This window comes from Marmota flaviventris, chromosome 6 (genome assembly GCF_047511675.1).
Source record: "Marmota flaviventris isolate mMarFla1 chromosome 6, mMarFla1.hap1, whole genome shotgun sequence".
Taxonomy (NCBI): Eukaryota; Metazoa; Chordata; class Mammalia; order Rodentia; family Sciuridae; genus Marmota; species Marmota flaviventris.
This window is the reverse complement of record NC_092503.1, coordinates 84,043,973-84,060,630: the sequence shown is the minus strand read 5'-3', so window position 1 is coordinate 84,060,630 and position 16,658 is coordinate 84,043,973. Positions and strand designations below refer to the sequence as shown.

The 16,658-nt window shown below is 34.4% G+C and overlaps 1 protein-coding gene across 1 annotated transcript in view; it reads right to left on the bottom strand.

Moving 5' to 3' along the window:
* Positions 1 to 8,692: 8,692 nt before the first annotated feature.
* The window catches only part of Filip1 (filamin A interacting protein 1), a 170,779-nt gene continuing 162,813 nt past the window's right edge, over positions 8,693 to 16,658 (bottom strand). The window contains exon 7 of the mRNA XM_027928252.2: positions 8,693 to 12,682. Within this exon, the coding sequence (XP_027784053.1) occupies positions 12,642 to 12,682 (41 nt within the window). The 3' untranslated portion in view covers positions 8,693 to 12,641. The remainder of the gene's footprint in view (positions 12,683 to 16,658) is intronic.

Below are 16,658 nucleotides of genomic sequence, written 5' to 3'. Positions count from 1 at the left end.
AAGGGCTTCCCTCTGACCAGTACTCCATGAGACACAAAAAGAAGGGTCCAACAGACTGTTCCACATCATTTTTATTGTCATTGATTCCTCTGGGCAGAGTAATGTATACTCACTATTATCACATTCTTAACTCACTCAGCAAACCGCCACTCTCTGACCTGAGACCCAACTCCACTGAAACTGTCTTGTTAGTAAATTCCCACTCATCTTCCAAGATTCAGGTTTGTAGACCATTTAAGGAATAGTTCTTTGACCCTTGGAATGGAGCTAAGCTGTCCTCTGAGTTCAAGGCAACTTATTCATATCTCCATCCTTGCAGAAATAACTGTTTACATCAGTCTTGTTTACTAGATATAAGTTCCTCAAGGTCAGAGATTGTTTTTATTCATTTCTGAAGTTCTAACATTTGGCAAAGTGCCTAGGACAAACATGGTGCTTAATAAATCTTGTTGAATGACGTGACCTCCTTACATTTTAGTGGGAAAAAATCACTTTCCAGCAAACAATTGAAATACAGTGAGGTCAGTGCCCTATAAGATGAGTGTACAAGGGGTTATATGAGCTCCAAAGAAGTGAGGAAAAGGGTTCTAAAGTCAGAGTGATACTGTGGTTCTCCACTGAGTAAACAATAGATTTTAAAATAAAGGAACATAGAGAAAGTTGAGCTTTATATTATATATATTTTGTCCACAATACATATTATTAATACTGTGCAAGACCATGTTACTGTGGGTGATCATGTTCTTAAGATTTTAGCAGCTTATTGTTGCCATTAAAACTGACATCACCAGTAGTCTCCATTTATGTTTGTTAGCTTATATAGTCCTTTTGTCTCACTGCCTATTGGCACCAGTGTTCCATGTGGGAACAAGTGGTTGGCATCTGTGATATGAAAATGAATGAAAACCCTCTCCTGTTAAAGTAGTATAGAATATCTGGTAGCCTGCTTAGGGCCCTTTGTCCTACAAACAGGTTGTCTTCCTTTACAATTAGTGATTATTGAGGATCTTTCCTTGTTTAGGTCAGATGATCTCCTTCTGAAATCTTAAATAGGCATAGAGTTTTCTGCAAAGTCAGCACCAACAACCAGAACAATTTGATGAAGAAGATATGGCCCAGGATACCCTGACTGAGGTACTACTTCCAAAGAAGGAATCCTATGGAGTTAAAAGTCAAAAATCAGGTACCTATAAAACACCCTGCCATTTGACTAAATGTATGACTTGCTATCAAGGAGATGGAGAACTGTGTGCAGAGAGACAGACTAAAAAGAGAAGGTGGATGTGCTTATAGAAAAAAATCTGTGAAGATTGGGTGAAAGACAGGGCTGAGGAAAGAACGGTGTGAAAAGGCTTCTTCCTAGCAATAATTTCTTTTAAAAAAAATGTACCCAGGGATGGAGGTGTAGCTCAGTGGTAGAGCACATGCTGAGCATTACAATACACTGGGTTCAGTCCCCAGCACCCCCCCCAAAAAAAAAATTCAGTATCCTGTATTCACTGTGAGGAATATGTAAGATATGTAAGTCTTCCTTTTAAAAAGTACAAATCAGCTGTGGTGGTACATGCTGGTATACCCACATACTTGGGAGGCTGGGGCTGGAGCATTACTTGAGCCTACAAGTTCAAGACCAGCCTGGGTCACATTGTGAAACCACATCTCCAAACAAACAAACAAAAAACTAGGGAAACAGATGTACGCACCAATGCTAGTTGCTATAGCTTGAATTTAATGGCACCCATGGGCTCAAATGTTGAAAGCTTTTTCCCTGGCCCATGAAAAACTATTGAGAATCTGTAAGAGGTGGGACTTACTGGAAGGAAGTTAGGTCATAGGGAAATAACCCTTGGCTCCTTCCTGTCTCTATTTTCTGGTCATCATAAGGTAAATAAGCTTTCTCTATCATCTACTCTTGCCATTACATGCTACACTGCCACAGGCCCAAAGCAATATGGCCAAGCAACCATAATCTCAAGAAACTATAATCCAAAATAAACCTTTCCTTTATCAAGTTGGCTCTCTTGAGTATTTTGTTACAGTAGTGGAAAGCTCACCAATACACCAGTCAATATAAAGTAGAATGGGACAAAGAGGAAGCTGAAGAGAAAGAAAAAAAGTTTTTTTTTCTTCTTACAGATGCTTATTTATGAAAGGGGTACTGGGGATAATGTCAGGAAAACTAAGGGATAACTGGTTGTCTTTAAAAAGAAATTATTTGTGAAGTCAGAGTTCTGGATTCTAGCACAATCTGTGGATCAGGTTGCAATGCCTGGAACAACCAAGTTAGTGAGGGTTGCTTCAACTGATCCACTTGAAGAGTGGTCTTAGTGTTTGGTCTTATCCTTTGGTTATGCTTAAGTATTAATTTCAAAAGTAGATTTTAATGCCTTTGTTTTCCTAAATATAGTACAGTATGCCCTATTGCCAACAAGCATGGGCCAAGGGAGGTCACACTCGTTTCTCTATCGAAGGGAAAAGCCTGTTGCTCATTACAAGTGACTGTAGCTCAGGGTTCAGGGGAAGCAAATTCATTTAGTTATAGTATAGATCCTGAGATCTTCTCTTGCAAAGTCATGAGATTAGCAAATGATGACTATCCTGACAATTAAACCAAATGGATCAAAGGAGTTTCTCTTCTTTAACAAGAGAGACCACTGAACTACCCTTGGAGGCAAGAGCCCCTAATATCTACAGCTTATATGCAGAAAGCATCTTGGTGTAGATATTATCCTTGTCTACTTTTTTGATATGTATAACTCTAATAAAAAAGAGAAGTCCATTTATTTGCCCTAAGTAGGGTAAAGATAAATCAGGATTGCATATAGTCATGGACTACCATTTCTGGCGTAGGACTGATAAAAGAGGTCAAGCATAACACTCCCTGACCCCCATCCTACTCTGTGGAAACCATTAACCAAACTGCCTCTGTGGAGGCAAAATACCTGCTGGCAGAGCCTCAAATATGTTTTATTTACTGAGTGATCAGCCTTTAAATTTACAAATTAGTAGAGTAACATCTGTTAATTAGCATTGCATTTGGTGAAGAAAAAGTGGTTTCCATCTCTTGGAAATTTGCAGTTTTCATTCTACCAAACTATGATATAACTCAGAGGAAAAGTATCCTTCATTTCAGCAGTCCTGCTATCCATATATGCTTATCCATAGTGAATGACACTATAATTTTTTGATGCATTATAATTATACATAATAGATTAATTATGCTATATTTATACATACACATAACAATTTGATCAATCTCCTTCCCAGGCACCTTCCACTTTTCCTTCCCTCCTCCCAACCCCTGGTCAGCTTGCTTTATTCTAGTGATCTCCCCTCTATTATTATTATTATCATTATTCTAATACTGCATTATAGTTATATATAAGTGAGATTTATTGTGGTATATTCATACATGGACATAGCATAATTTAGTAGATTTCATTCCTCGGTACTTCCCCATGCCTTCCCCTCTTTCCTCTCTCAATCCCATTCCTTTAATCAATTGGTCTCCTTCTATTTTCATGAGATTCCTTTCTCCCTCTCTCCTTCTATCTGTCCCTCTTCCTCTCTCCCCACTTCCTGTCTCACTTTCACACAAGAGAAAAACATTCAACCTTTGACTTTCTGAGTCTGGCTTATTTCACTTAATATGATATTCTCCCAGTTTCAACAATTTATCATAAATGACATAATTCATTCTTTATGACTGAATAAAATTCTGTTGTGTATATATACTATGTTTTCTTGAAACATTGGTCTATTGACAAGCACCTAGGTTGGTCCATAACTTTGCTGTTATGAATTGTGATGCTGTAAACACTGGTGTTGAGAGCCACAGTTTAGTCAGAATGACGCCTGGCATTTTGCTAGAGGGAATGGTTGAAAGGTGACCCTGCTCCGGGATTAGGGCGGCTCCAGGATTAGGGCGGATCCTCGGGCACCCACTACTTTGGAGTTCCCTTTGAGTTCTCGAGGGGTTCTTGTCACGCGGAGCCCGGTGGAGGAAGTGTGTAGAGTGCCGGTGAGAGTTCGGGAATAAAGAGTTGCTATTTGAACCTACAAGGCTTTGTGGCGGCTCGGTTATTTTGTGCCCAGCCAGACTGTGGCATTTGGTGGCCCGTACGGGGAATGCCTGAAGCTTGGAGGTAAGTGAAATTGCTTGCCCCTGAGGAAAAGCGTGAGAATGGATGACCATTTCAAAAAACAATGTGTTCTTGTTTTGATTTATTTTGTTTTTATTTCAAGTTGCCTGTCCCTAGAACTTTCTCAGGCAAACTGGGGAAAATGGTTGACTCAAAGTTTGAAGTTGTTCGCCCCTGAGGAAGAGAAATTGTTAGAGGAAGGAGGCACCCCAGTAAGACCAAGAACAGTTAGGGCATATGTTGATACAATACAAAAATGTAGCCCATGGCTTTTTAAAGAGGAGTTATTAAATATATCACAATGGAACCATCATGGTATCCTGTAGAAGGATTTTTCTTCAATAAGAAAGAGATGGCTAGTTCTGTTTACTACACTTGTCTAAGATCTTGGTTTTTACAGACATTTGATTAATTTACAAAGCTAAAGTATTGAAACATCAACCACTAAATATAAAATCAAGTACTCTTTACTTATTAAGTTCCATAAGGTAATATATTTAAACATTATGTGTGTTTTCATAAATTGGTAAATGGAAAAAAGGTTTAATATTGCTTTGTGTCTGTGTCTTTGCTTAAACAAGGTTACTAAGAGTTAAGATTCTATCAAGTGTAATTTATATACAAAGAGTATAAGAAGTTTCAGTTGGGTTTCAATTATAGTATTATAGTACCATAAAAAAACATGAAAGTATTTCATCTTATTAAAGTGGAGTAATTTGTCTAAATCAGAAATTTTATAAGGGTTGTTTCAGAATGTGAATTTATAAAAAGGGTTAACAGCTAGAAAAGAGATATAAAAAGATTCAAGATGTGGAAATATATTTTAATATAAAAGGTTAAAGGAAAAAGAAATGTTTCTAGATGAGATAATCTTTGTGTGGTAAAGTAAAAAGTTGTAAAATGTCTAAGTAAGTTACAAAAGGCTTTAAAAGGTTAAATTAAAGGTGGTTAAGATGCCTTCATGGCGGAGGAAAGATTGTGTCATTCGAAGCCTAGTTAATCTTAAAAGCATTACTTAAAAAAAACATGAAAATGAGAAGATAATAGGATAAAAGATATTTGGATAAAGAAGATTAAAAATTTGAAGTGAAAAACTTTAAAGACAAAAGTACAGAATGGTAAAAAAAAAAAAAAGATAGAGAAGATGTAGGAAGACAAAAATTTTAAACCCACAAAATAGGAAGAAAAAAAAAACTAGGAGGAAAAAAAAAGCAACTAAGGGTGAATGTACAAACCTTAAAAAATTAGAAGATAGAAACAAGATAAAAAATGGTTAAAAATGTCAAATAAAGGTATTTCAGATAAAAAAAAATGCAAAAAGCTAAGACAACTATTAGATACAGACAATCAAGATAGAAAAGGTAGAAGAGAGAAGTTTAAAGTCAAATATTGGATAAAATAGAAGAACAAGGAGATTATTAGTAATTTTTTCAAAAAGCCCAACAACTTTAATTTCTGGTGGTGCAGAAATTAGAAGTCTCAGATGAGGGTGTTAAAATTTATAGGCAAGAGCCAATTTAGAAAATGTTAAACTAGAAGGAAATTGGTTTAAAACCACATCAAAAAATTAAAAGGACTAAAGTAATTCTAAAAATTAAGGCAAAATGCTTTTGGAAGACTTGAATTTAAAAGGATCTTTAAATTTCCAAAGGATGCATATAGGATATTTTGGAACATCATCCCTGAATAAAAATCAGTTAATGTTTTACTTAATAGAAATCCCATACAATCCACGGGGACAAAGCATAGTTGAAAGAGCTCATCAAACTATTAAAATGTACTTATTAAAGCAAAAAGAGGGAATTGGAAAGGGGTATATATCCCCCAAAGATAAACTTAAAATAACCCTTTTTACTCTAAACTTTTTAAATTTGGATTCATCAGGGCTTAGTGCTGCGGAAAGGCATATGTGTCCAAAAAATGTACATAAGCCTAAGGTACTTTGGAAGGATATTCTAACAGGACAATGGAAAGGTCCTGACTCAGTGATTGTCTGGAGTCGGGGGTCTGTTTGTGTGTTTCCACAGGGAGAACAGCAGCCGATTTGGATTCCAGAGAGATTAACTAAAGCGATTTCTACAGACCAAAAAGAAGATGACTTGGCTCAAATCCATAACAGCTGATATTCAGAACTCCAGTTTGGCTATTCTTACATCTGCGACAGTGATTCTCCCACACCTGGAGGCTAATGAATAATGAACACCATTAAGACCTATTTCAAATGTAAGAAACCTTGGGGCTTACTTGTGGGAATACCTTCAGACTCATATGCAAGTTACAGGAAGAAGGATGGGATATCCAAAGAAGACTCAAACCCAGGTTGTAACCAGGATGCCTTTTTCAATATCTATTTTATTATTGCCTTTTCCCACAGCATGAAGTTCTATTTTATTTTTTGAGCTCATACAGACCTAGGTTAATGTTTTTCTGATCAGTTCTATTTTTTTACTGTGGAGTTTTTAAACATTGCAATGGAGATTTCACCTGTGTAAAGCTACAAGGCCTTTACTATTGTCTTATGTGTTGTATGTTATGTGTGCACACTTCTGTTTTGTGTTGTATGTCTGTATATGTGTATGCCCATATATATGGGGAGCGCTCATGAAAAAATGGATCCGAATATTTTTTTTTTTATTCACGTGATTTAAATGGTTTAATTTAAATTAGGTAAACAGCTGTTAAGGATTGTTTTTAAAGGTGGTTAACAGATCTGTTTGTTTACTTTCACCTTTCCTTTTCATTATATTTAATAATTCTGTTCAGGATAATGTAAATTGTTCAGAAAATTGTTTTCTTAGTGCCTGCTGGAATATTACATAATTTTTTTTTTGGCCATCATTGCCAGAATTCCTATCTTCATCCCAGTGCTGGTGAAGACAAAGATAAAACTAAGCTACAGCTTCTTCGATAGCTATCACAGTAAACTGTATAAACTGATGCATCAATGAATAATAACTCAACAAGTGATGCTCAATCAAGAAGTCGATTTACTTTCCGAGGAAATGGACATATTAATGGATTCCTCTGCTTTGAACTGCTTGCAGAATTTGCCTGGACTATGTATCACTTGCATGCATTGTGAACTAACTGTTGGTGCAGTGAATTGTGGTATTGCTGGAGTATCTTTGTTGATGGTGTCATCGGTGGTACAATTTTTCCAGAAAGAGCCATCATTTGGCTTGGTGCCGTGGCATTTTGCATCCTCCTTCCTTTCTGCTTGTGATGGTCTAAAATTTGGGGGCCAACAGAGGTGAGGCAAAAAACCTCACCCCCCCACTGGCACCAAGGCCAAATTTGGGGGCCAACAGAGGTGAGACAAAGAACCTCACTCCCCCACTGGTACCAAGACCAAATTTGGGGGCCAACAGAGGTGAGGCAAAGAACCTCACCCCCCCCCCACTGGTGCAAAGACCTATCCACAAGTATGGCTGTATGCTGGACCGGTAGCCAATGACGGGTAAGATCCAATTACAATGGTACCAACCTAAGACAGGAGGCTGACGCCTTGAGTCAGATCATTCGATGACGGGTAAGGACCATATGTAGTATTGGACAACCTAAGATAGACACGGTCCCTAAGCCACGTGCTTGTTGTTTAATTAAACAGAAGGGGGTAGATGTTGAGAGCCACAGTTTAGTCGGAATGACGCCTGGCATTTTGCTAGAGGGAATGGTTGAAAGGTGACCCTGCTCTGGGATTAGGGCTGCTCCGGGATTAGGGCAGATCCTGCTGGGATTAGGGCGGATCCTTCTGCCTCGGGCACCTGCTACTTTGGAGTTCCCTTTGAGTTCTGGTTCCGGGGAGAATTGGTGTGCGGAGCACAGTGGAGGGAGTGTGTTCCCGGAAAGTGCGTGTAGAGTGCCAGTGAGAGTTCGGGAATAAAGAGTTGCTGTTTGAATCTACAAGGCTTTGTAGATTGATTAACTTGGTTTTTTTGTTATTGTTTTTGTGTGTGTTAAGTTTTTTGAGTTCTTTATATATTCTGGATATTAATTCTCTGTCAGAAGAGTAGCTGGTAAAGGTTTTCTTTCATTCTGTTTGCTCTGTCCTCATGTTCTTATTTCCCTTCCTTACAGAAGCTGTACAGGAATAAGCTGTACAGGAATAAATTTTATTAATAAGTTTTATCCCACTTATTGATTCTTGGTTTTATTTCTTGAGCATTAGGGGTCTTATTAAGGAAGTTGATACCTGTGCCTATATTTTAGAGTATTAGTCTTATGTTTTCTTCTAGCAGGAGCAGTGTTTCTGATCTAATCCTTAAAAGTCTTTGATACACTTTGAATTGACTTTCATACAGGATGAGAGATTGAGATCTAGTTTCATTCTTTTTCATACAGATATCCAGCTTTCCCAGCACCATTGATTAAAAAGCCTATTTTTTCTCCAACATGTTTTTGGTACCTTTAGGACACTATGTTTTTAAATGTATTTAATTATATTTTACTTATAAAATACAAAACAAAAACTATTGTAAAGCAAATGATTTTAAATAAAAAGGTTTCATACTGATTTTAAATGATTTTAATTTTATAAGTATTATGTTCCAACTCAAAATAAGGGTATTGCACAGTGATTTACTATTTTAATAGTTATTTTTCAAGCTCTGGTGAAATTTTCATAAACATAATTGACTTTGAAAACTAACACAGAGAATGTCTTAATTGGTTAATTTCAATTACCTGTGAAGAACTGAAAGCAGGCTATAACATTCATAGAAAAGACAAGTACATAAATCTACTTGACTTCAGTGAAAAATAATAAACTTCTCAAATATTTAATAAAACTTACAAGAGGCAAAATTAAGAATGGTGTAAAATATAATGTATTTCCAAAATTTTTCCAAAATGTACTCTTTTGCTTTTGAAAATCCATTAAACATGCAAGGATTCCAAGACTATCTGATCATCTTAAAAGCCTCTTATATTGGAGAATCTAACACCTGATATTTTTAAAACAAAATTTAGATTAAATAAATACACATCTGCACTGTTAAAATAATAAAATATGTGATTTGTAAGGTAAAGTTCTCCAAATAACAAACAAAAAACAATACCAGAAAATAAATTTACCACATTATGGCATACATAAACATTACTATTCAAATTTATGAACCTATTACATTTTCCCTAGAGAACAAGCACATTTGTCATCATATAATTATGGAATAAATACTGAAAATTTTTAAAAATACTAATAATCAACAAACTCCCAATTGTTATAAATTTATTATAGCAAGTTTATTCTTTTATGTTTCTGCTTCCTGATTAGTATTTTTAGTAGAGGCATAGCACTGGGGGGTAAAGAAGGTGAATATGCCTCAAGTGCCCATTATGCTTTTTTAAAAGTTCCATTTTGTACTTTAGCTATTTTTAGATATATTGTTCATAAAGCTCATGAATGCAACTTACTTTTGCTCTGCTTACTTTTTCTCCCCCCCCACCCAGGAAAATTCAATCACAGCACTAATGGAAAGGACAAAAATATTGCATTCCTGATACATCATTTATTTTGTTTTGCCAATGGTTCTTAGAAGCTTTGAATTATTTCAGTAGTGTCAATGTTTTCATTAATGCTTAAACTAGATGATCCACATTATGAATTTTTTTTATGGTTGTCTTAAGATACAATGGATTCTTCATAGTTTATTAACATTCCAGAAACCAGACATCTGGTTTATTTATCTTTATCTTCATCAAACCCCCACTACTTTATGAGATACTTGAAGGGGGGGGGGAGGACACCTGCAGAAGACACCCTCCAAAAACACTTGTGTTGTCAAGAAGAAAAGCCTAAAACAATGGGTTAATTCAGTCGTTGTGCCTTGAACTGGAAACAGATTGTGATTTTACTTCAGAAAGCATTTACATTTATTACATTCAAAAATGATTCTCATTCAGAGTAATGATTGAGATTCATTTAAAATAAAAGATACAGTAATTATGTGATGCAATCCTACTATAGTGCCAAGATTTCATATACAATCAACATTTTCAATTGGATATAGACATCAAGGTGTGAGTATTTATGATCTATTTTGTTGATATTCTCTCAGTTCAAAATTAATGTGAGTATCCTGGCATGGTGGTTGCACACCACCTGTAATCCCAGTGGCTGGGGAGGCTGAGGCAGGAGGATCACCAGTTCAAAGCCAGCCTCAGCAATGATGAAGTGCTAAGCAACTCAGTGAGAACCCTGTCTCTAAATAAAATACAAAAAGAGGGTTGGGAATATAGCTCAGTGGTCAAGTGCCCCTGAGTTCAATCCCTGGTACCAAAAAAAAAAAAAAAAAAAAAAAAAAAAATTAATGTGATTAATTGTATTCATATGTCACTCAGATTCCAATTATGTCTAAACAGAAATTAATCATAGCATAGACAGAAAAAAATTCTGTGTCTGTCTAAATTATTGACTGTACCACTGTCCTCACTATTCTTGTAAGTACCAATTTTCATTATAAATTCAGGAGGAAAAAGCACTTTAGACCCAAATATACATAAATTGCTAATAATATTTTAATTTAAAGTCAACAAGTATTTAAACTCTTATCCTCTAACCTTTTCACTATTAGCATAATAAAATTTCCACAAGTTGAAAAAAATTAATTCACTTCAAATGTTAATCTGTGACATATCCAAATGTTTTTGCCATCATATATATAAACATTGGCAAATAGGACACTTAACTGTGACTTGAAAATTTTAACAATGTTAAATAAAACTATTTTCTAATTGAAAATGTTATTACAGTTAAACCTTTTCAGAAAACAAAACATAGTAACAGTTTTTAAAATCTTCACACATACACACTCTAGTTTTCTGAGTCAGTAATCAAAATCACAGGAGGTTTTGTGATGCTTCCATAATCATTCAAGCCAGGGCAAGCCTACTGTAGCATTTCTTTTATTTAAAAAAGAAAAAGGAAAAATAATTTTAACAAAATATAATTATTTCATTTATAATACATATTGAAAATGATGTGCAAATTCCACAAGGTATATCTTAAAATCTTCCAAGGTTACATTGAAAAGGAAATTTAGTATTAATTTTTTCATTCCAGAGACTCAATGTGGAGTCCCCTCTCTGGTTTATAAACCCCAGTACAACCTGTGGACTGCAGAGATTAGCCAACAGTGTTACTTGTGTGGCATTCTCTCTTTAACCTCAGGAAAATTATTTGATAAATGACTTCTGCATTCAGAAATTGATGCACCAACTCTTAATTTACCTTTAAACTATCTTTAAAGACCTTATTGAAAATATCCATATTAGCAAAGTTTTTTTTTAAAAAAAAAACACAAGTTTTAAAAAACTGAATTACTAGAGTTTCAAGTAGACTTTAGATGCACATTTTCACATAAATCTAAATTCAACAGCAGCTTTGATGTTGAGATTAATACATGTTGTGCTTTTATCTTAAAGGAATATTTCCTACATACATGTGGTTATGAAAAATTATCAAAATTGGGGAAAATGTTAGTGGATTTCTCTAATTTTAAAATGATGCTGACATTATATAGGTCAGTTTTTATTTGCAAGCCTTTGTTGAAGAAGAAATATCTTTATCAGTTCTTATCATGTCTTATACATGTAAGTAAATAATGCAAATAGATATATAATTGAGAGGCTGTGGTTGTAGCTCAGTGGTAGAGTGCTTGCCTTGCATGCATGAGGCCCTGGGTTTAATCCTCAGCACCACATAAAAATAAACAAATAAAAATAAAGATATCGTGTCCATCTACAACTAAAAAAAAAGAAATATAATTGAATGGTCACTCATATATGTTCCTGTTTCCCTTTACAATTAAACTGATATCTCATTATATTAATTTATTTGAAAACCAATTCATCTTGGGTTTTTGGCACAAAACACCAGAAAGAGCAACTTTATTAAAATTAAACTCAGAGCATTATTTGTGATTATTGAACCATCAGTAGAACTAGACTATTGTACAAGTATAGTTGTACAAACTGATTCCAGAATATCCTGTTTCTAGGTTTTACCTCTTGAATTTACCCTGGGAAATACAGTGGTATGCTTTCTTTTCTTCAGAAATACCAAATTGATAAAAAGAAAATAATAATAGTTTACCATTTTGAATGTAACAACACCAATACTTTAAAGAACTAACAGTGTATTCTACAGATATATGTGCCATAGACTATGAAAAAAGAAACACTTTAGGGAAAAAAATCATGTTACAAAATGTATTATAAAAATAAATTACATAGTATGTGCCCATGGACCTGAAAGCTTCCCAAAAGGAAATTTCTTTTGGCACAAAAATTCACTTGCTCTTACTATATATTTTCAGCAAGGCTGTTTTTAGCTTTTCCATTATATCCTCAAAAAAAAAAAAATCACTGGAAGTAGTAAGATATTTCCAGTTGTGATCAGTAGCATGGAGGACCTTAGTAATAACAGAGAGCTGCAGAAATATCCATTCAACAGGGATTCAGAGGAAGTACACACACCCAGTATGTGCTTGGTTTACCATCTCATCTGGAGTTCATACGTAACTGATGAATGATGATGCTTTCTATAAAGAGAAGAAAAATACAGGATTTTCAATTAAACTGAAACTCAAATTGATAGTTTATGAAATGATCAATACTACATCATTTCACTAAAGGACCTTAAGTGTTAAACAACAAAACAAACAAAAACAGGTACATAAGCCCAATAGGATCCCCTGCTATTCTTGGGTAACTTCTTTATATTGGCATATGTGCTTTGCCTCCAAAAACCCATTAGAAATCATGACTTAACATTTTAACTATATTAGGTCAATATTACCCAAGGAATAGACTGAATACAAAGATAGTAATTACCATATACAAGCCTCATAATGGGAAAACAGACTTCTCTTGGCCAAACTGTCTGTTCTGAATGATATTTATGCCCCTTTAATTTTTTTTTATGTATGTGGGCTGTTTTTAATAAGGAGATATCCATTCTCTATTCTAAGAAGTCACAAATGACTCACTCATGTCTCTGCTTCCTTTTGCATTAACTATATGTTTTTAAATATAAATTCATTCTTCAAAACTAAGATATTGAGATAGTAATTAGAACAGTCCAGTCACATTATGTACATTTAATATTTAAATTTATTTGATTGTTTTTGCTTTTATACTAACCTTTATGCCATCATGAACATGTATCATCATCACTTTTATTCAACCATTTAAGAACTACAGGTCTACAATATGCTAGGCATGGAACTACATTGGTAAAAAATATAAAACAGAGTTCTATAATCACTGAGATTATATAGAGCAGCAAAAATAACTAAGCCTCAGATAATTTCTCCACCTGAAAATTTTATTACCTCCATGCCCACATATAGTAATTTTGTAAGTGCAAAAACTTGTTAATGAGTTTATCAAAAGCATGAAGAAATTTACACTTATTATTCTCTTTAACTTCAAATATCTATTATTTACATTTTATTCTCTTTTTTTTCCAGTTCTCAATGGACCTTTATTTTATTTATCATTGAACCCAGTGCCTCACACATGCTAGGCAAGCCCTCTACCACTGAGCCACAATCCCAGTGTACATTTTGTTCTTACTTCTGTAGTTAATATCTGAATAAGCAATAATTAAATTTCATTATACCAAAAACCTGTTTCCTGCTAATTATGCACAGTGGATAATCTTCCATGGAAAGAAATGTTTTGTTTGGTTTTATTAACTTTCCCCTGGGAAACCACTAGGTGGAGATATTTCCATTCCTTTCCTCAGCCTTTCAACTTGAATTTAAGATAGAATAGACAATAGCAAAGTCAAATGAAGCTGTGAAGGTTTTGTAAAGATTTTAAGACATATAATACTATTTTTCACCATACCATAAAACCCTAAAAATCATATTTTTTACATTGAAAAATTATTTTAACTTCTTTAAATGCCTAAAAATGTGTCAATATCTTCAGACAAAACAATAACAAAGCACCAATTAAAATATAATGTAATTAAAAATCAGAGTCTAAGATTCAAATGTTGTTTCTCACTAAATGCTTTTTAAAAAATTTTTTTTATTTTTTATTTTTTGGTACCAAGTATTGAACACAGGGCACAGGGGTACTTGACTACTGAGCCACATCCCCAGCCTTATTTTGTATTTTATTTAGAGACAGGGTCTCACTGAGTTGCTTAGTGCCTCAAAGTTGCTGAGGCTGGTGATTCTCCTGTCTGGGTCTCCCAAGCCACTGGGATTACAGGCATGCACCACCACACCCAGCTGATGCTTATGTTTTAATAATTTTTGTAGTAGGTTTCAAAGAATGAAAAGGCCTAAATCTCAAATCCCCTTAATACAATTAAAGTATTTTCTCCTTTTCCCTCCCTTAAGAAAGCATAGGAACAATTTTAAAAGAGTGAAATCCTGAATCATTCTTATTATAGATGTGATTCAGAGTGCTTATGCCTTTGCTTTCTTGATACAAAATGAGACTAGATATCATCTCTATCTATCTTGCAAGGTTAACATTCTGTGCTACTCCCATCTCTTCTTTTTTGTTGAATATGCAAGCCTCTTAATTCCTAGAGTGCTTTCTCTTCATCCTAGCATTTTCAAATCTTTAACAATAGCTACTTATAATTAATATTTGGTGAAAATACATGGGGACAAAGGGTTTATTTGTAGAAGAAATATTATTTTAGCTCTACCATTACATTTCATTATTATTTCAAATTAATAAATTGGAGCCAGGCTTATGCCTGTAATCCCAGCAGCTTGGGAGGCTGAGTCAGGAGTATCGCAAGTTCAAAGCCAGCCTCAGCAACCCCAAGGAACTAAGCAACTCAGTGAGACCCTGTCTCTAAATAAATATAAAATAGGGCTGGTGATGTGGCTCAGTGGTCGAGTGCCCCTGAGTTCAATCCCTGGTACCAAAAATAATAATAATAATAATAAATTGGAAATGCATGCATATATCTAGATAGAGAAATGTCTCAGAAATACTTGATAATGCCAAACATGATTATACATAAATTCTACTTTAATGATAAATCAGTTGATATTTATGTAAATAAACTTTATTAAAAATACAATTATGCCCAAATTTTCTTGTTTTATATACACGAAGACACATGTTGTATCATTTATAGTGATAGTGAGACAAGATCTATGACAGACTTTATAAAACTTTTATTAAAGAGATTTTGTTAAGCCTATAGTTGCTTATTATCCATGCTTTCCCCAAGTCTCAGGTGAACTTAGGTAAGAATCAGTCACCCAGGATCCAAAACTAAGAAATGTTTTACACTATTAAATTTTGAAGTAACTCATTATAGAGCAAAACTCTCTGATACATATGGAGTTCACAGTTGCCAAGAAAAAAAATTAACAATTTAGAGATTAATGCCATTATATTTCTATAAAAAAGGAAGGAGGAGCAGAATTCCAGTCTCTTCTTTTTTTATTACTTAATACAACAGAATAATGTTTACATTTTACCAAAGTTAGAAACTCAGCAAATTTAATTCCATCTCCTACTCTGTCTTTATTTTATCTCAGAATAAGAATAAAGTATAGGTTATATGGGGCCTCTAAAGTGACCTCAGTACAGATATAATTCTGTAATAATTTTTGGTTTGTATAGATACACTTTTCTGACACTAGTAATTTGTAGAGCATGTAATCATCAGACTAAAGATCAAAGTACCACCTCTATCAGTGATCTCAAAATAACCAACACTTAAATTTGGGCCCCATACAAACCTTTATTAATATGATTTCCTTTTTTTCTAATTAGAAAGGGGAAAAAAAATCCCTAAGTCTTAATCAGCATATTGCATATGAGGAACATTGAATTTGTATGTTATTGTTAACATTAACAATTTACAAAATGCACTTATTAGACATTTTCCCCTGTATGTTTCTCTTCAGTATTGATGTTTTTTTTTTCCATAAGAAACTGCAGGTAACACATTTAAATACATTTTTTGTTATTATGACATTATGATGAACTCTGATGTAGCTTATTAATTCATTCTTTATTGCACAAGCTATTAGATAATTTCCATGCAAAGGAAGTTCAACTTCTTGTCAATTCATAATTGTACTTGATTTCTGACCTTACTATTTGCTATCTATGGGTGGTATGTCAAAAATGCTGGCAAACCACATGACTTGAACTGTGTGCATGAGCTGCCAGTATTTGGGGAGAAATTTGGAGAGAATGTCTCTTGAGTGCTAGAGTGGTGCAACCTCATAACAAATTGAAATATTGCTTCTTCCCAGGAGATCTCCTTGGCTATAGAGGGGGAAAGATGTACTGCCTGGAGAGTCAGTAACTCCTCAAGCAGTACATGTTTTTACTCTGCCAAACTCTCTGCAAGAAAACACTTGAGCTCTGAATTTTAAAGGTCTGCTCTAGTAAATCAGACACCATCCATTTAATAGGCAAAAACTCTTTTAAAATCACACAACAAAGACAAAACATAGCAGAAGCTCAACTCATAGCAGAACTTTGCATCAGTACAGGAGGGCTGTTTCATCTGTAGAAAAG